Here is a 21,497-nt window from a genome sequence, read left to right as displayed (position 1 = left end):
TCTTCCGGTGGGCGAATTTCATATTTAATACACACATTTGTTAACTAGCGTTTTTTGACATTACGAGTCTAAAATGCATAAAAACTAAAGGCCGGGTTACACACCACGACAAAACATATCGGTCTAATCGTTGCGAACAATATGGAGTGTGTAATTAGATATCACTACCAATTGTTGGAGTAGGAGTAAGTAAGCTTAAAAGTTTATTTACTTATGAATAAATGGAAGCAATAACTTTCTAAATTCTTAAACGATTTAAAAAAAACTTACGTAGTTTCTTTAACCTTTACCACGGATTAAAACATCCCAAGCACATGGAAGATTCATACTTTCTCTCGTCCTGACATAGTTTAAAACATGACGGATGTTGATGTTAATGTTCTGAACACCTCCACAACAATTAACACACAAACGTCTCCCCCGCGCCTTTTCACATTTAGGAGAGCGAGAATCAAATATTAATTTCAAACTGACATTTCGCCCAGATTCATTCTGTCTGCCAGCATTACTCGGCAAAACCTCTTGGCATTCTGAGGTTATTCCGTTTCTAAAAGAATTGAGGTTACAATCGGTTCCGGCCTGACAAATAGTTTGGCGCTTGTGTGACCATGTGAGGCGAATAATAGTGTTATTTGGTCCCGATTGAATAAAGATTCCTAGGGATTGGATGTGGTGCCATCAATTTCTCATTAGACTTAAATTTACTGGACGTCTATTGAAAGCGTTGGGTATATTGTTATCAAATACTGACTTTGAAATGTTAATTCTATCCCTACACTTGACTCAGTCTTTAACTTTTTGTAAAGCTTAGTGTGCAACATTAACTGTAGCTGTAATATCAAACAAATTGAAAGGTATTCTAATTTGAAATAGCAAAACAGAATGTATTTTTGTAGTATTTTTGTAAGGGAAATTTTTCAATACATGATTCTACATAAAACAAACTTTAAAAATTAGGTGTAACGGTATTTTCTAGCTAATACGAAATGAGAGATGTAAATGGTACCTGTATTTTGCCCATTTCTGTATTTAACCCTCCTTGTCAATTTTGTCCGTATTTTATTCAGTCATGTCGTTGTCACAAACTGCGATTAAATTTGAAGGCAGTTTAAAAGACAATTTAAAAGACTTTTTGAAGAAAGATCACGTTAGATAAGAAATTAACATCCTGTCTTTCTTAGCTTTCTTGTTTGTTGATGAAAAAGACATAATGAATATTTGAAAGCCCTAATTTAGATTATGCATTGAATGACGTGCATAGATGAGAGAAAGTGCAGACTTTCTTGTGACTCTAGGGGACATCCCACAACTAAGGACCTTCATGCGGAACTTCGCCGGTGACCACCGTCCACTTTCGTTGCTTTCTTTTCCACCCGACCAAACACAGATATTCGATTATAGTTTTTATCAAGAGCTATTAACGATGACAATCCCTCTAAAATTATAACACACGCTTTCATGGCTAGCGTTTAAAACTACAAAATAACGGAGAGTCCTCTATATTATGTAGCTTTAGGTCACTGGTTTGGTTTAAGAAACATTTGCTGCAAATTAGGTATGCAGAACCTTCTGATAAAATTCTTGACACAACAGAATAAAACCACCAAAACGAAGCGAACCTGTGTGATAGGTGGATTTGTAATGTTCTTAATTGTCATACAAACGTATTCACAAAAAAAAACCACTTACACATAGGCCCTACGCATTATGTAATATAAACACCATGTTCAATAAGTATTTAGGTTGACAGCCACAAGGAGCACAAAAATGCATTTATCGCCTAATTTAAAAACCTTACTATCAAATTGGAGTATCGGAGAATCGTTCTCAAAACATCACAGTGTCACTTTAAGGCACTTTCAACCTGTAATAGTAGTTAATAGGTACTGTAGATTCTCAATTTGTACGATTTACAAATTTTACCTCTGTAACAATTTGACTCCTTTCGATGTTTAGTGATGGATGTGTGCAAAGTTATATTGTTGTATTATGAAATGACTCGGGTTGGCAATGGTCATTAGATTAGGCCAGACTTGTACGACGCCGATTCAACAAGATGTGTGTTTCTAGGCAAGGACGAAGGGTGTGTTGATTGAATGAGATGATACCTTTCTTACTGACTGACCAATGTCCTTTAGTCGGAACGATTTATAAAATCCCAATGACCAAAGGCAGGTTGGTCCAGTTTTAAAACATGAAAAGTGTCATCTAAAAGGTACTGGTATCTTCTGATGACTCAGTAACCCAGCAAGTCTAATAGTTTAAATTGCTTGTTGCAGGAGCGATAACCTGTGGGTTCCCCGGAGCTCCGGCTCACTCCTCAGTGTTCTTCAGCAACACAACGCTGACCCCCGGGACTGTGGCCACCTACACGTGCGAGAGAGGGTTCGAGCTGCTAGGTCCTTCCAGGAGGGTCTGCGGTAATGATGGCCAGTGGACACCAGAGGGGATTCCCTTCTGTGGTGAGTACCTGCAAGACGTTGGATACTGGAGTGGACATTTCATCTTTGTGTTCCAGCTTTGTTTTAAAAGGAGGCTCGTAGAATCGCTTGATGTAAAATGTATCTAAGGATAGCTTTTATAGTTTACATCAGTACACTCAAACAAAACCGGGAATCAAAATAGGGCTCAAATGTTAGGCCTGCCTACTATAAAATATGATGAAAAGTATACTTTAAGCATCCAAATTCAACGGGTTACATTTCAGATTAGCATATTAACTATTTCCCATCTGTAGGTATATAACTGCATTTGATAACAGTACACTCTGTAGGGGTCTCAATTCAATGTTGCGTTCCTTTTTCCCCCAAAGTAGTAACATAAATTAATGAAACATATACTCCTTATTCAAATTCAATCAATTGATCAAGAAACTGGCAATACTTAATGCTTGAATAAATTAAGAATAGCGGTGAAGTCAGTTTATCTATGTTAGGAAGTGATTGTTCATTTTTCAAGATGCAACTGATATGAGGATTGGCTACGGAATAACCAAGATACGGAATAGCCAGTTGATAGCTTTTTACGTGTCAGCTCTGTTTTTGGAGGTTGACGTGATCTGCTAACCACGCAGATTGTAGAGAGTGCGGACTGTTTCAATTCATTCATGTTTCGTCGTAATTTGTTTGGCTAAGATAGTTTCGAGGAAATGTAATAAATCTGCTTTCATTGAAAATGTGTGCATTTCAAGTCGTATACCTTATCAAATTTGGTAATTTCTTGAATTAGAAAGTACGCTTCTCAGAAGATTACTGTGTCTTTGAACTGGTGAAAATACAGGCTGATGTTTTGGCAACAATTCATCTGACTTGTGTTGCGTTCGAGATGAATTGCTACAACACATCTTAAACTTGGGCCAGTATTTTCACCAACTCAAAGACATAAACATCTGAAGACCAAGAGTTGACAATTTTAAGTTTCAAAACTAAAAGTAGGCATTCCAAACAGTTTCGGACTGTCAAAACAAATAACACTGTGCCGTAAATCTTTGTTCGACGAGTCCATAAATGTCCCAATACCGTCAGGCGTCCAAATTTAATATATTTATAGCTCCTGACCGATATTCAAAGTCCGAGTCATAACTATAAATGGAATCCCTATAATCGGATCACGTCTAAAGTGCCGAAAGTGAAAATCTAACGGACGGATTCTGCTGACAATTACGGACGTGCCTACAGCCCAGACCGTCTGGACATCCGACACTATAGTGTGTATGGGAATGCAAGGTTCGTGCAGTCGAGTTAGCCACGCATGACTACGGCATTCACAATTTCCGTAAAAACCGTGCAATAGATTTGTCCGGTCAGCCGTAGTTTGGCGTTCGGGCGGATAATCCCGGCTGACGACCGTACCGGTATTTGGTCGACGCTATCTGCGCGGTACCGCAAGGTTTACGCTTGGGAACGACATTGTTTTTGGCTGTTTCTGCCCGGCCGCATCGGAGTGGGAGTTAGCGACTTCTGACAGGCTGTATATTGTTACAACGTAATGAAAATTTAGAGTAGCTAATGGAATTACTGTTTAGTTTTAGTGACTTTTGCCCTGTACCTTTTTGTATTTATGGCAATACAAATTTCTGATTCTGATTAGTAGGAAAGAATATGTCAATTCTTAACATGACTTTATTACAATAATTTATTCTGAAAGGTTTAGATTGTTTTTTACTCGTAAATCTAGGGAAATATATTATGAAATTAATTTGACGGTTAATAAGCACGGGTTTTAATCAATAATGATATCGGAATTACTTAGCTTTATAACTTAGCATTTTTTTAAATATCAATCAATAGTGATCGATATTTAAGAAAAAGATATTCATAGGAATATCCACATCTTCTGACTTAAATAAATTCCAAAATTACTTTGAATTTGAATTTTACTACTTCTATCAAACTGAGAGTAATAGTATCTGAAATGACCTTGGCATTTAAAATAAAATGTCTCGATGTCATCAAATTTCACTTTCCGTTTCACCAGCCTTTTTAGGAATGCACATTTCTCTCTATAAATTGGCCGTCATCGATGTGGTTTGACGTAGTTCGTTGCGGCTAGAGAAATCAAACTGTTATGTCCTTCACGTGATACCGCCGAAGAAAGTGACGTCAAATAACGTACAAAACTACCGTCAGATTGAGCATTACTCAATTCGGTGCAGATTGCCGTGTGTTGGCCAAAACTCAGGACAAGTGAAAGAAAGGAACTTGCTTTAGAGAAAGGTAATTTCACACACCGCTGAGGCCAAAGTGCACGGTGACATAAGTAACTCCATGTCCAGAATATGTTTCTTCCCTCGTAACGGGAAGTTGTGCAAATGCAAGGTTAACTACGTGAGGAAAGGTTTTGGCAAAGATAACAACTGGATGGTCTGCAGTCTGCACGTAGCTCTACGTGGAGGGGTTTGTTTCTTCTTATGTAACTAGACGTGTCTTCCGCGTACACTTTTGTGGTTTTATCCAGTTGATAGCAGTTTAATTATGTTCATTATATTCACCTGTGTCTTTGTGGCTTCCTTATCTGCTGTGAATACGATCTTTTTGTTAGTGTGTTGCGGTGGTGGACGCTTTCCGGCCATGAGATGAGGCAAGGTTTTTACAAACGTAATCTGTTCTTTGACATTCCATATACGTTAGCTACTAAAATATTAGTAAATACATTCTTAACTTTTGCAATAGCTGATTTAAAGCAAAATAGACTTTCATCATTGACTACCATTATAGGTTGTTTGTCTCCTTGAGCTGAATGATTTTGTAAACTTTAATCAGGATTAATTCCTTAAATTCAGGAAGCTGGAAATGGGTAGGAACTCATTTCCTATAACTGCGTCCATTGCCTGTCTCCATTGCCTTTGTTGGATTTTCAATTTCTTAGCGAATTAATGAAACATGAATTGCAATATAAATCTTAAATACTACTATATATTTACGTTATTTACTACGTAAATACGTCAGAAGTAAACTTCGATGTTTACAGATCAGAGGGTCAAAATTAAAGTGTAGTGACTTCATTCATGTAGTTGTCCTCTTATAATACATTAACTTACTAATTCAAATTCGAATAACAGAATTCAACAGAAACAGAAACTATCATTAAGATCGAATGAATATTGCAATAGTAATTTGATAACACACCCACCCTGCTGCCCATTCATTCATTTCTACCAACAACTCTTAATTTCCAGGTTTGTTTTGTGCGTTTGATCAAAATTGGCATTGTTTTCATTTTTTATGGGAACGTTCCAAACTGAAGTCTTGAATCTTGATACTATCTAGATTATGTCTAGATTATGATTATGACGTTATCTTGATTACCTAGATTATTGTGGACCCTGTCTCCAAAAGTCCGATTTTAACCTTTCGTCTCAGATTTGACAGGCCCGGTCCTTAACCATTGGTCAGTACTCAGGTAGACGAAGGCTCAGGAGACAAGTTCCATCATACAGACACACAGACAGCACAGTTGCACAGTTGCAGAACTGCTCCCTTTTAGGATCGAACCGGCGATTTCTGATATGAAGGCAAGCACTACACCTCTCAGAACGTGGTACGTGGTATGAATGGCGTATGACATGACGAGCGTGTAAGGAAGGTAAGGGAACTAGGCTGGGTGGTTAGTTATGTGGGCCACTAGTGTAACGGACGCGCCACGCACTGAATGTGGGAATATGTAACTCTTACTGCCAAAACAGGCGCCTACTGTTGTGTCTGGCCTAGTTATAGGTGTCAAGGTGGTCGCAGCTCGCAAATAGCGCGGGAATGGTCTCCGATCGCAAATGGCGGGAATGTTCAGAGTGGGTTGCAACCACCTTGAGGTGTGCGAGTAAATTGATTGGAATATTGGTAATTATTATCATCTCAGTTAATTAGAATACTTTAGGATAATTTTTGGAATAATTTTTCTGTACAAGAATTGCCCAATGGTCTTGACGGGGTTGGTCTGGTAGACCACAGGAGTGGTCCTAGAATCACGGTTCAAATGCATAAGTCATCCCGATAAAGTGATTCGGAGCCCATCTTAAGCTGAAGGTTCAGTCCACCTATAGAACCGGGTCCTCTTGCTCACCCGTTTTTAATATAGTAAAATAATAATTTTAATGTTTTCTTTTATAAACATATCAATCAATTAGATTAACAGGAACAAATGGTTTAAAATGAACAAAAATACCATATTTGGGGTGCTTATCAAGTGAACCACTGACTAATTTTTTATAGATGCTTAATTTTGTTAACTGTATAGTTTTTGATAAAATTATGATTTATTTATAAATTTAAGAAATGTGCCACTGTACTCGTATATCGCAGTTTTCCAAACAAGCTAAAGGCTAAAGAAAATAACATTTTTGGCATAGCGACACCATTCACTGCTGTTCATTTATAAATTTACTGCTTATTTGTTTCATGTTCAACTCTAAAAAAGTATTGTTATTTTAACCTTTGCTTTGAGTATTTTTGGTTTGTTATTTACAATATTTTGAATCATCAAAGAGTGTTTACGAAAATGATAATATTAGCGAAACTGCACTACATTCGATTTGTCCTTGACATAGCATTTGTTGCTACAAACCTCAGAGTACACAATTCAATAACGGTAGACTAATAATTTACAAATCAAATGGCATAAGCAATCAGTTTAAATACAATCAATTGACTAGAAATTCATTAAAAATCTTGAATGTTGTAACTTCACTTCACAGTATTGTTGCACCACCCCCCCTCCCTCGCGAGAATGTTATAACTTCACAGTATTATTGCAACCCTTCCCTCCCTCGCGGGAATATTATAACTTCACAGTATTATTGCACCCCCTCCCACCCTCGCGGGAATGTTATAACTTCACAATATTATTGCACCCTCTCCCTCCCTCGCGGGAATGTCATAACTTTACAGTATTATTGCACCCCCACTCTCCCTCGCGCGAATGTTATAGCTTCTCAGTATTATTGCACCCCCACTCTCCCTCGCGCGAATGTTCTAACTTCACAGTGTTATTGCACCACCCCCCTCCCTCACGCGAACGTTATAACTTCACAGTATTATTGCACCGCCTCCCTCCCTCACGCGAACGTTATAACTTCACAGTATTATTGCACCCCCCCCTTTCCCTCGCGAGAATGTTATAACTTCACAGTATTATTGTACTCCCTCCCTCCCCCACGTGAATATTATAACTTCACAGTACTATTGCACCCCCTCTCTGGCTCTCTCCGTCACGGGAATGTTATAACTTCACAGTATTATTGCACCCCCCCCCCTCCCTCGCGAGAATGTTATAACTTCACAGTATTATTGTACTCCCTCCCTCCCCCGCGTGAATATTATAGCTTCACAGCATTATTGCACCCCCTCTTTCCCTTTGCGGGAATGATATAACTTGATATAACTTCACAGTATGTATTATTGCAACCCCTACCTCCCTCGCGGGAATGTTATAACTTTACAGTATTATTGCACCGCCTCCCTCCATCGCGGGAAGTTATAACTTCACAGTATTATTGCACCCCCTCGACTTTTATCCTCCATGATTGGCGAGGATGGGTTGTGGCGCATTATTAATGCAAACATATCCTAGATTCCAATTCCGATGTCCCCACGCCCTTGTTGACCTTGCACTTGACCCGCGGAACGTTGGACTGCGGACTGCGGCACCCTCCTCCTCCTCCACACTCCACAGACACGGTGGATCTGGGCCACACATGGGCGGCTAACGGACACCTGTAGACTAACGGAAGAGCAAGGTCACTCGGAGTCCTTCGCATTCACAACTGTGGTTGAATGCGGAATGCAATCTTCGATCGAGATTCACGATTGTTCTGTAGTAATATGTCATAGATCAAGCTATAAGTATGCTACTTATTATTTGTTTACTATAGTTCTCATTTCGGGCATTTCATTAATATATCTGCAATGATCTTTTAAAATGAAATTAAAATTTTCTCTTGGGCTTGTGAGAAAAATGCACAACGATGTAGGATAAATTGAAGAACCTATTTTAAATACTGTAATTAAATAATTGAAAGTAAAAATCTTTTACTAGGACTTGGCCTACTCCAAATTTGTGATCTTAATAGCAATCACTATAAATAAAACTCAGCTAAAAGCCTTTTAATTTTCAAGCAATCGCTTAACAATTTATTATTATTAATTCTTCTTACTAAGTAGCTAATAACATAAAGAAATTAGTTAGCTTTCAACTAAACATAGAGTATTTAAAAAATCCATATTGTTACAATTTCAGCATATATATGGTCCTAGGAAGTACCTGGGTCTCGGACAAAAGCTCCTATGGATATTTTTTTATAACAGGAAAAATGCTTAGAGATTATTGTGAGACAGTTTCTTTTATATTGAACCGAGATTGTTGAGAGTGTTTTAACACAACAAACAAGGGAATACATGTTTCCTATCACTGTGGTCTAAATAGATCGTGGACGAAATTTGCAAATAGTTTAAAAATATCTAAATCCATCGTGTATCATTATACTAGATACAGTATTATTTATGCAATTGATTAGCCTTCTGTTATTTTAGATCATATTCATGTGAAAAAATTTATATGATTTTTTCCAATTTTAATGATTGTATGTGTACTAGTATTTTTATTTTAGTATTGATATTATCCTGATAAGGGATCAAAAACAATGCATAACTGAATATTCCAATCTGATTTTATGAGGATCTACATGAGAAAAAATGATAAAATACGTTTTAATCGTCGGCGTCACTAAAATAAGGGAAGTTGTCCAGTAGTCAGCCTGTGAGCATGGCGTTGGCGTCCCGAAGATCGCGTACAACCATAGACGCGGCCGTGCGGAGCAGGTGGAGGTTTTAACCACAACAAACAACCGTGGTACCAATTGGTCTGCGTCGTGGTAAACAACGTAACGTAACGGAGCAGATATTGAAATGTAAGCGATGCGCGAGGTTTGGTTGGCGACCGGCAAATTGGCCACTTGACATAACGGTGAACACCGCGGGCGAAGATCGCCCGGTCTGGCATGTGCCTCATACACATACACGCTCTCTCTCTCTACATCCCTCCCCTCTAACCGTCTCTCTACTTCTCTGTGTTAACACACACACACACAAAAACGCTGGACACTCAGCAGATCCATATGACACTCCAGAGTCTGTCCTTCAGGTGAAGATGAGTACTGTAAAGGATGACTCGTGAGTTTTGGGTGAAAGAGACGGCCGATTTGTTACTGGAAGGTGAACTGTTTGCTTGGTCAAGAACATATACTAAAAGCCCTAAGACCAGGGACAGCTGGGTTCAGCTTTGAACTATCAAAAAGCTACTGACTTCGCGAGATTGCTTTATTGCTGGCTAAGGTGAGCTAAACCAGAACCATTTACCAACAACCCCCCCCCAAAAAAAAAAAAAAAAAAAAAAAAAAAAAAAAAAAAAAAAACTGGGTTCATTCGTCAACCATAAAAGCCTTTGACTTTTCTCAGGATCAATCCAACCACTTTCTGATTACAAGCAGCTACCCAACTACATAGAAAATGTGCATGTTCGTCTGCAATCTTTCTATTCAACTATTACGACTCTTCCCGAAAGTTATCTTTTCCTGAAGGATAGAATGGTAACTGTCTTTGACTTGTATAAGTACCATCCTAAACACTCTCTTGAAAACACCTAAACTACATTTTCCCGTTTCTGCATCACACTTTGTCCACTAAAGTACTGAACCGTTCGTCGTCACCCAGTCATATCTCCGTGGGAAAGTTGGCACGAAAGAACCTCCAACCACTCGACCGTTTCGAAACAAGGACACTTGTCCAGAGTGACTTAAACCGCAAGTTTTATCTGGTCAAAAGAATCTACCAAACCCATGAATACTTAACCTTTGGAATCCACACAATCCAATATAACTTGTAGTAAATATATCAATTGCAACTATTCTTTTCATGAAAAAATCTCTAAATCTTCAAACATTATATTTTTACGCCTTTAGTCATTTACTGACGCAAATTTTGTTTTATAGCTTGTCAGTATGTGTATGTTCGAAAGTGTGAAGTCAAATAGGTGGTATAAAGCCGCTTTTTACACCAGATTTTGCAAAACATGTTTCGGACTAAAGTTTATAACAGTCCTAAGAAAGCCAGTATTTATGAACACTGTCCATGTTTTCAAAAGTGTTAAGTGTTTACAACAAAAAGTGTGTTTTCCAGCAGGAGTCAGTAGCATTTACAACAGTTGTTTTAGGCGGCGTTTATACTGGAATTTGGCTGAAAAAATACAGTATTCTGTTGTATAAAAAGTAAAGTTGTTATCAGCCATGGGAATGTTTTTACGACTGGCTGTATGGATCGGTTGGAGGTATTTCTTTGAGGTAGACAGTGCAGACGTAGCAGGCCGGAGTCCTCACCTTTATACGTAAAACCTTGTAATGAAAAGGTTTGGGCGGATTAAGGGCAACAATCTTTTTCCTCAGAGCCTTGCTAAACCTTCTGTCATCAACAAAACTTACAGTTTTGGGCATCAGCATCATTGCTTCTTACTTCTTAATAACTTCTTGGTTATATCGACTCTATAGCAAACATTCCGCTCGACGTTTCAGCGCCGCCAAACACACCTCTAGAACAATTGAACTTTCACTGATGTACCCTCACCGAGAGGGCGTTGTTGATTGATAACTCCTTATCTGTACAGGTTCACCGACTCTCGAGGGGCGAGGCCCGTTTTCACTCGGGCTCAAGGTTATGGTTAGCAATGGGGTTTGGAGGTTAGGCTTCCCGGCCACTTTCACAACTGCAGGTGCCTGCCTTCCGTGGCATTTCTTTCCTCTTTCACCGACTTCGATCGTTCACACCTTCTTGTCTGATTAAGCATCCATCAGATTAAATCTTGGGAACGGCTCGGGATTACACAGGTTTGTTGTCATTCTTGAGGAAAGGTGTCTGATGTATTGTGAAGAGGGTCAAGTGGATTAGGGCTATGTGTTCATCCGGCATAGGGGCATAGCCAACCTATACCCAATTCAATTCAATTTAATTCAATTCAATTATTTAAGATGGGGACGCCACTATGTGCGTATTTTAACCCAAATATGAGTGAAGGATGAGTGTAGGATGAGTGGCGCGATCTTGTAGTCTTGTTAGTGACTAAGGCCGACATGTTCCTTAGACACAGCTGTTAATTAATAGCCCATACAGCTAATGGCAACTAAGGGACCTACAGTTTATAGTGGAATCCGAACCACATTTTTCCTTGTAATTTACGAATTGGTCTAATTATCAGGATAATACTGCGGATAGTCGTAGTACTCACTAGTGCGGACGTTAATCCACACCAGGGAGCATCGCATCCACAGTGCATCCCTATAAATATCCACAATTCGTGACCTCCCAGTAGCTGGATTAGACGACGCCACCCGTCCCAGTCAATGGTTACCCTTTCAAAATATTGTCCGTATTTGACCCTCTCTGTTCAGGTTTCAAGGGGTATAAAACAACCACCCTATTTTCTTGGATTTCACCAGATTTACCGATAGCATTACTGTATGATAAAGGCTGCAACATTATTTTCTAACAATGACAATTTCACCAGTTAAAATGGGGTTGGGATTGGGCATATGGTATTACGTCATAGGTTGGAAAAGTGGTTAACCATCACAAAATAAGTTATCATGAATTATTGGCTTTTAATTGATACCTGAAGTAGCCTAAATCAGTAATTAATAGAACAGAACAGCCTGAATCCGGTGTAAGTCCTAATGATTACCTCATTGATCTCGTAATTTCATTGCTACTATGTAGCATTCCGTGTTATGTCATTTAGGTTGTACTATCAAATAGTGTATTCAACAGTGCTAGTCAATTTGGATAGTACCTTTGACTATTAATACAACAATATTAATTCTGTGTCCAATAGTCAATGATAGTACCTAAAGTTAAATACCATTAGATGGAAGAAAAAAATAATTAAATTATATCATATTAAATACATGACCTGGTACCTCCGTAATCAAGTGCATTGTTCGTTAAGTGAGCCTATTTAACACAATAGGCTTCTAAGAACATGCGATTCATCGCACTTATGTTCTTTACCGCTTTGAGACCCGACGATGTTTGTACTGGTCATGGGACTATGCTGCTAGTCATCTCGAGATAAATCAACTGCAATACTATGTTCCGTTCTTCCAACCAGATGCCCTTTAGTGCACTAGAAACATTTCCTCTTGCTATGTTCCTTCCGAGGAATTTCACTATTTATTTCTAGCCGTAGTATTCTACTTACAGATTAGTTTTGATGAGTACTTATGAGACAAAAATTGGACTTTTCATCTCAGAACATTTTGGAGGGGATATTTATCTCCAAGTTACAATACCATTAAGTGGTTTGCGGATTCATTAGCAAGTATTTGCGGGGTAGTTTTGCTACTTGTGAGGTATTAGAATGTTTATTTATATATAAAGCTGATACATCAGGGTGCGTATTTTAACGCGAAGATAATTTATAAGTGATGGATGGGTGTAAAGTTAGTGATATGAACAGGCGGTCCTTTAGCCAGGACCATTTGTCAAAAGCCCATCAAAAAGTACAGATATAGGTCCAGTTTCTAGTAGTCAAAAAGACGATGACTTTTCTCAGTATCAACCCGGTTTTGCTACTTGCGGGTCAGGTGAAATGTAACTATGATTTGTGTTGATCTAAGGGATCGGAAACTACCGGTTTGGATAATTGTCTAAATGTATAGTACTGTTGGTTGAAATGTTGAGTAAAAAACCATTATTCTAAAAGATATGTGAGATCGATCTATGGCTATTAATACATTACTCAATGTACATTAATCAATGAAAATGGTCACAACAACTGGGAGAAACATTTTATAAGCAACACTGCAGTAACTGAAATTCATTTACTAATAAATTTATTGTAATCCATTACAAAACAATGACTTGTTCCTACAGCTAACCTATATTATCCAAACCGTTCCAGGAACTTGCAAAATTATTCCCAAGCTCAACCTCGATTCCGATCCAACGAGAACTACATCGCTGTGAGAAAACTAACTAGAGTTTGTTATTACCATTAGAGTTATCGCGATTGCATCTAAGCCTCATTCTCACCGCCCATGTTGTGTTCGTTGCACTTTGTTCAGGATTGGACAAGGAACGTGGTTCTGATATAATGGTTTATCATATTTAGTGTCACAGTGGCTATATTGTGAGATGATTAGCCAGGTGTTGTACAAAGATGCTTTGGGACTATTGTTTTATTTTTTCACAGGTATATGACGTTTAGATATCGCATTTACAAAAAATAAGTCGGAGGCTTAAGGGGTGAGAGGTGAGAGATGGGTTCATTTTGCATATCCTACTCAACAAATCCTTTCTAGTCAACAGATTTTCTTTGGCCAGTTCACACTTTCTAAACAACCTCACAAAATAAACATGCCTAAAGCTATATAAAAGAAAGAATAAAATTGTTGTCGTCCATCCTTTCTTTATGAAAATAGTGACATTTTCTCAATGGCTCACAGTAGATTCGTCAAAAACGTATATCTCTTTCTTGAATACACTGCACATAACTGCACGCACGTTACTGCACATTCCCCGTAAGCAAAACTGGGATGAATAAAAGTCGTAAAACCGCTGAACTATGTGTTTCTTTGCGTTTAACGCCGATTAACTACAATTAGTTATCAAATTATAAAAACAACAATAACGAGGGAGAAAGGATGCGGCACGCCCAGCACTCTCACGTGTATCTACAGTAAATCCCACAGTTTCTCTAGTTTCCATCATGCAATATTATTCATCCTTTGTCTTAAAGGCACAGTTTACCTTCATCTCACAAACCATAACAAAACATAGATTATTCGCTGTGCGAATGCTCAGATTTTTACCGATTTTCACGTGCTTCTGATGTTACAATATGATGGGTGTGCCTATAGCATTGACAGTGATTACGGTTTTTGTGAGTGATCGGTCCAGAATCTAGTTTTCCAGCTTTAGGAAAGTACTTTATTTAATCCTCCGTCCAATACCATTGATAGCTAAAGTTAATTATTGTGGTTTATGACTACAGCTACATAACTATTAACCACACTTAGACTAGCCACTTGTATTACATAAATGATTGAGATGAGGATCAGGGTCAACGATTACAAGCACGATAAAAAACTGCAGCTCGGCCCTGTTTAGAACTATCAAAAATGTCTGACTTTTCTCAGGATAGAACCGATGTAAACCAAACTAATACAGTATATCTAATAGTCTACAAATATGCTACCAGCAACCATGTGAAACACATAAAATCGTTCTGGATACTGAACTATAATCATGTGTCATTTTCAGCGTTTACAATAATTGTTACAATGTGTCATTACAAATTAATTGTTTCCGCGAGGTTGGCAGAAACGCCGCTAACAGCTGAATGGCTGTGTTCTTCTTCCTTACATTCTCGTACGGTGCAGTCTGCATTGTTGCATTACTGCAGGTCTGCTGGACGATGAACTGCAGTGACATTGGCCGGTTTTGCAGTCTCACCCTGAACTCTCTGTTTACCTGCAGTAATTGGTCTTGACTAAAGGCGGTCTTCCTTTGTTGTGAGATTGTTCCAAATTTTATTTCCTCTAAACTATTGCTGTGTAATTTAGAGGACTTGGTAATTTCATAGGGTGCGATTTCAGAGCCGTGTTGGAGTGAGGACACAACCTAATGGAACCCAGTTTGTTTTTCTTTGTCAGATAGGGTACTCTATAACGAACTGAAATGAGGAAGATTTTGCAAATTTGTTTTGAGTCTTTCATTTATCCGATTTTTTTATGGATGGAAAGAGGTTAATCGAAAGCTTGTGAAAAATATTTACTTGTAGCTTTCTATTGACCAGTAAAAGATTATTGCTAGACAATCCCAGTGCTAATTTTTTTATATTTAAACTACAGTACCTATATTGACCATAAAATATGACAGGTTTTATTCAGTTTGATTAGTTTTAATGAAAAAAAAAAAACATTTCTATTCAACCTCTTCTATTTAATTTATAATTGATTGGATATGGTTGTCTCAATTAGATTTTTTCAGTTGGATCATTGTATTTGCGTATTAACCTAGAGTAAATATGCGGATGGAAATGAAAGAAATCACACCATGTACTCCAAAGGAACTTTTGATAAGTCTCCACATGATGATCGTGGACGAACGGTATCGTAGAAAACAAATATGCCTCGCCAAATAACTCCAACGGTTTCTGACCATTCGACCGTGGAACCGCCAGTTCAATTTGGAATGTCCAAATCCGCTAATAGAAAATCTCTACATCATTAGAGGATTGGATTTCTTCGGCCATTAGTTGCTTGATCCACGGAATAACCTAACAGTAGTCGCAACGTCCAGTTAGAAGCTAGAGGCGAACCGTTAGGAAAGCTCGGGCGAAGCTGTTAAACTGTTTAATTGGTGGACATTTGCAAGTCTCCTAGTACTCGTTGGCCCGGGGGCGTGTGAATGCAGGCGAATTTGCAGTTAAATAGCAACTCGTCAGCACCAATGACCATTCTTGTTGCATGTAAACCAAAATATGGGATACTTTCCCTTTACGTATAATTAAAATGGAATATTTCAGATATCAAGAATAGAAATAAGAGTCTTATGAAATTTTTCCTTAGGAAAGAAAATATCGCCGTAGTTTTCATGATGAGACATAAGGCCTGGGTCCAATGTACGTTTTTCGTTTTTGAGTTACAGGTTAGAATATTTTACGTCAGCTGACTTAGCTAGGAGTCCGTAGGTGCGACAGCCTAGTTACTTAAACAAACGCATGATGTTGAATGAAAGTTAAATACTTTTCTCCTTGACCACTGAAACCTAGACAACTTTTTGGGCTCACCAAGGTGGCAACCCACTCTTCTTCTCCGCCCTCGGCTCCTTAACGTGTTGACCCTTGTATTTAAATATATTTTAGCATTCAGCTCTTCCATCTCAGTCTGCCTTCTCCTACAGTGTTAATTATATATTTCAAGATTTTTAATAATGAAGATATATAGATCTCTGGATCTGTAAATTATCTGCCTTCTCTTATCCTCAAGCTTTCTTCATCTTGTATTGAAGCACTTAAGTACTTAATTTTCCAGAATCGCCAAGTTTCTTCTCGTGAATTACCCACTACTAGAATCACCAATAGCATCCTCCAGATCTCCTTACACAACGAAAAGTTAACAAGCAAACCGAGGAACATAATTTACAAAATCATCGATAACTCACCAAAACCCACAACTGATGTAGTTAGCTACTTGTTACCCAAGTGAAAGTCAAATCAGTTGCCTAATCCGGACATCCTTAACGTGTTCTAACCAAAACTGAAAGTTTGGCGTGTTCTAATCCCACGGATGGGTTTAGGTTTCAACCACAGCATCGAGAAACCGATCCCGGTTCCTCTTCCCTGTCGATGCCGAGATTAAACCAACAAGCATCTGTTTACTTTCGCACGTAACCAACAATTAGACTTGCGGTGGACGAAAGTTTGACAGATTTGCCGAAAACAAACGTAGTTCGTGGGGAAAGTATGTGGTATAGACAGCCGGTGTTTGAGGCGTAGAACTGTAGAAGTGTGGCATTGTAGCAGGTCTGTTGAATTGTCCCGTATAGGATTGTAAGACCGGTCCAGCAGGTATTGGACATAGTGTGAGACCGCTACTTCCTCTCCTTCACCTTGCCACACGAATATTTTAAATAGTTGTCTAATTTCTGATACATCCTCCAACGTTCAGATTTTCTGTTAGATTAGATCATATGCCAATTTTGTGACGCCGACACACTAGGGTACATATTTTAAAACAAAGATGAGTTGAATGCATGAGGTTATAGCTTTGTTACTGAATAAGATCAGGTGCCAGAACAACATCGAATCCGAATTTCAGAAGCCTCCAACACACCATGGTGTTCTTTTGGGTTCATGGTTCTTTTAATTTCAGTATTATGTTTACATAAAACTGTATTACGTTTGTTAGACCAATAGTTTAAGTACCCTAGTATTTAATTATTAATAATATTTGCTACTGGTGTTGTTGAAACTAAATAAACATCTCTACATAACCACGTAAACATGGTTCTACAAAAAAAGAACCTCTTGGCATTTAAGTGTTTATTGAACTTAAATAAACGGGAAAATAATCACAAAGATACAAACTATGCCCTGGATGAACTGAAACTTCGTAATTGTTTCTTATATTTATAAACAACTAGCTGTACCCGCTGTACCGGCTTTGCCCCGTTTAACTTCACAAGTGAGCTCGTTCGCATGGCTCAATCACGTCCTGGTTGAAGTTCGTTCGCTACGCTCACTCACCTTTAGGTTGGAGCTCGTTCGCTCCGCTCACTTGCCTTCAGGTTAGCTCGTTCGCTACGCTAACTCGCTTCCAGGTTGAAGTTCGTTCGCTACGATCACTCACCTTTTGGTTGCAAATTGGCTGTAGTCATTAATTTAAAAAAAATAATAGTGCTGCACCCTTTTGGTAATCCTTGTAACTTTAATGCTATTGAACATCATAGAACAGAACCAACTTGTTTAATTGAATAGCTGTTAAGAAATTCCTTTTAAATATGAAAAATCATAAGGTTAACATGGAAAACTCCAGAGCCACTGGGGTGGAGCCCGAAAGCCCGATCAGAATAAAAACTACTTAGTTTTCCTATTTAATGCCCAAAGAATCGGTGTACCGAATTTCAGCGTCCTAGTTAAATGGGAAGTGGGAGAATTAGTGATGAGTGAGTGAGTGAGTCAGTCAGTGAGGGCTTTGCCTTTTATATATTTAGATTTTCAAAATCTGTACATAATTCTTTTTTCACATGTGATTTTAGCCTCTAAATTAATTTATCCCCATCCATTGCAAGCTCTGATAAGTTAAGAGCACAAAAAGCACACAATCGTTGGAAACAAATTAGTTTTAGAGTGTTGAGAGCTTTTACCGTAGAGGCATGTTTAGAAACATTAGCATGTTTAGCCGCCATCTTGAAGTGACCGGGTAGAACCTCTTAAACGTGAAACCTTGCAGAGTATGATGTGAGATGACTATGTGGTGATTTTGATGCTAAAGTATCAACATGTGTATCAAACGGCATATTTCTACCATACGAATTTTGAAATTTTAAAGAATGCCAAAAGAAAATCAGGACGTCATCTGGATCAAAAGCACATGCAGTAAAACTTCAACAATAACAAATTCTAATTATTTGGCTTATTCAACTGTTGTATGCAAAATGTCATACTTGTTCCATTATATATGACCTATCTCTGTTTTTCTTGTCATCTACTACTAAGAAATACACTTGGAAAAACACAAAAAATTACTGATACAGTAACAGTACATAATGTTTTAGTATGCAGTTAAGTACAACTCTCATCCCTGAAGATATTATCCTTACATAAATTATACTTACAGCACCTTATCCTTGTAAAGATGCTGAGCATAGAATCACCATTAACTAGATTATTTGTCAAGTCAACAACAAGACCAGCGCAATAAAGAAGAATAGTCACCACTTTCCAAGACAACAGGTTTAGGACTCCAAAGCAGCCGCTATTGCCTACGTGTACTATTTATCTTACTCTGCCTCTATCACGTATTTATGGTTATGATTTCAGGTTTTCTAAAGAACTTAAGGTCTATTCCGGTTGACGGAATAACTTATCTAATATTTTAAAATATTAGATAAGTTATGTCGTTAAATAACGACATTAGTAATATTTGTAAATTTTGAAAAATATATTTCCAAAAGTATTTCAAACTACTTATTGCTCAATGCAAATCAAATATTGAAACATCATTTAATTCAAATAACTTAAGGCTACATCTTCTGACGATGTGGTATATAACATTTGACTTCAGAATACAATGAGAACGTGAAAGCTGGGTGTTACTTACATTGCGAAAATTATCTTGAGGAAATATTACTAATTTGATTAAATATAAATGTCACAAGAAATGATCAGCTCTACAGGATATGTACAATAATTACGTATGCCATTAATTGATGAAACTCCAGGAATTCACATTCCTTGTAAATTAGTTTTCAACAACCAAATTGTTACCACTCTAATGGGATACACATCCATTTAGTAACGGTTCAGTTGAAAATCCACAAAAATCCAAGCGAGCAAATAATTTATGCGTTCCGTGCTTACATTGTATGGTAACTAATTGAAAGTGTTGATTAATACATTATCTTCGAATTAACTGCAGGATTTTTGATGCCTGTTCCATATCAACTGTCTATAGGTAAAGCTTCGTCTCTTCCAACTTAAAGTAAATACTTTCCTTTCAGCATAAAGTCAACTTTATGAAGTGTTGGCGTTTCTTTTGGACTCTTACAACTCTAATCTTCAGAATCTCTCTCTGGATCTGGCACCATGCTTATCCACTCTCAGCCCCGTACCACGCTCGGTAATACACTCTTAGTAGTGTACAAAGTATACGGTAATACACTCTTTACTTTTGCTTTGCAACAAAGTTGTAGTTCTTTAAAACCATTGTGGTTGGCTCAATCATTGTTCTATCACATGCTGTATGTATAATAGCATTGTTTCAAATGAAGATAAATATGTAGTAAATAGATAAAAAATCATTTAAAGCGCATTTTTGGATCAAAGAAATGTTTTTGGTTCAAGAAACAATTTAACATTTTTGTAATCACAACCATTGCAACAATTAAAATCTTTATCATATCATACATCTTGTAGGTAATCCGTGTGAACCGAGATTGTTTTCTAAATATGTACTCCAGACAAAATTAAGAATATAAAATGTAAATGAAAGGAAAAGGTCCAATCAAGTGGCATTACCGTAAAACTGTTTTTACAGCATGTGGATATTGCAGTCACAAAATTGAACCTAGGTTTATGAAATAGATGTATACATGATAAATTTGCAGCTGTATTGTTTATGATAGTACTCTTTTGTTTGAGGAAATCATCAGTCTCAACATAATATTTAAAACAAAGTGATTGTGTAAAACACCTCAAACAAATTAGTTATCTTCGTTTGAATTTGTATTACAACTATACATGAGATTGATTACTTTAAAGGTTAACCCCGTAGGAGTCTTTCATTGATATTTTTAAATCCAAATCATAGTTTGAAAGGAGAAAATCGATCGCTGAAAGCTCGCATGGGGCAGACGCTGGTATCAAAGACCAGTCTCAGGATCATCGCTCCAGATTCCTTGAACTAGTTCCTCATGCTGAAGGAAGAACCGATTCATTAGTTCTATTTCTTTCTATCGAATTTTGACCAAACATGCTAAAATCGTGTTATGCACTATTTTCAATTTTATTTTTAACGCTTTATCCTTGTTTTGCACACAGTTAATTAGTTATGAGCATAATGTGTTATACTATGTTAGTACTATTACTACTCCTTTAAAATTAGTAATTTTCCAAGATTTTACTGATGTAATTACATATTTGTTATTAGATTTTCCTAATTAAATTTTACTTTACTTTACTTACTTCTTCTTTTTTTAAGCCCTCCATTTGAAATATTTGAGTATTATGATAGAAAAATAGTGAACAATTATCAACACTACTTGCTTCGTAGTTAGCAGCGACTAAAACTAATTTAAATGGTTATGTAATATTTATTTTCATGTATTATAATTTTGTTTCTAGTTTGGTGTAGTATTTTTACAAGAAGATTCACATGAAACAAATATATTTTAATTCATTAGTTTTCTATATTCATATTGATCGTTTACAGTTTAACAGTTTTAAAACGGTTGTGGGACTATTAAAACAGAATCACTTTTACCATCGAAGCTGCATGACAAGCGCTTATTTTACTTATCTTCTTCTAGCGTCATCCATTACAAAACCAACAATTGCCAGAGATTCGATACACCAGGGCCAACGTTGCCATGGTTACACAATAATCACAACAATGCCTTGACGGCTGATACAGACTCTTTTGGAGAGAACTTTCTTCTTCTTCAGTCCGAATGTCATTATCGAATCTATTCTCAAGTGACTTTCCAGCTATCAATGTAAACTGGACAGGTTTTTTG

General features: G+C 37.5%; 1 protein-coding gene across 1 annotated transcript in view; it reads left to right on the top strand.

The window, feature by feature from the left end:
- LOC128995841 (uncharacterized) overlaps positions 1 to 21,497 on the top strand; it is a 74,910-nt gene that overhangs the window by 20,205 nt on the left and 33,208 nt on the right. The window contains exon 2 of the mRNA XM_054420862.1: positions 2,280 to 2,462. Within this exon, the coding sequence (XP_054276837.1) occupies positions 2,280 to 2,462 (183 nt within the window). The remainder of the gene's footprint in view (positions 1 to 2,279; positions 2,463 to 21,497) is intronic.

This window comes from Macrosteles quadrilineatus, unplaced genomic scaffold (genome assembly GCF_028750875.1).
Source record: "Macrosteles quadrilineatus isolate MER2022 unplaced genomic scaffold, UCM_ALF_1.0 Scaffold_5__1_contigs__length_97177068, whole genome shotgun sequence".
Classification (NCBI taxonomy): domain Eukaryota; kingdom Metazoa; phylum Arthropoda; class Insecta; order Hemiptera; family Cicadellidae; genus Macrosteles; species Macrosteles quadrilineatus.
This window is presented reverse-complemented; position numbering and strand designations above follow the sequence as displayed.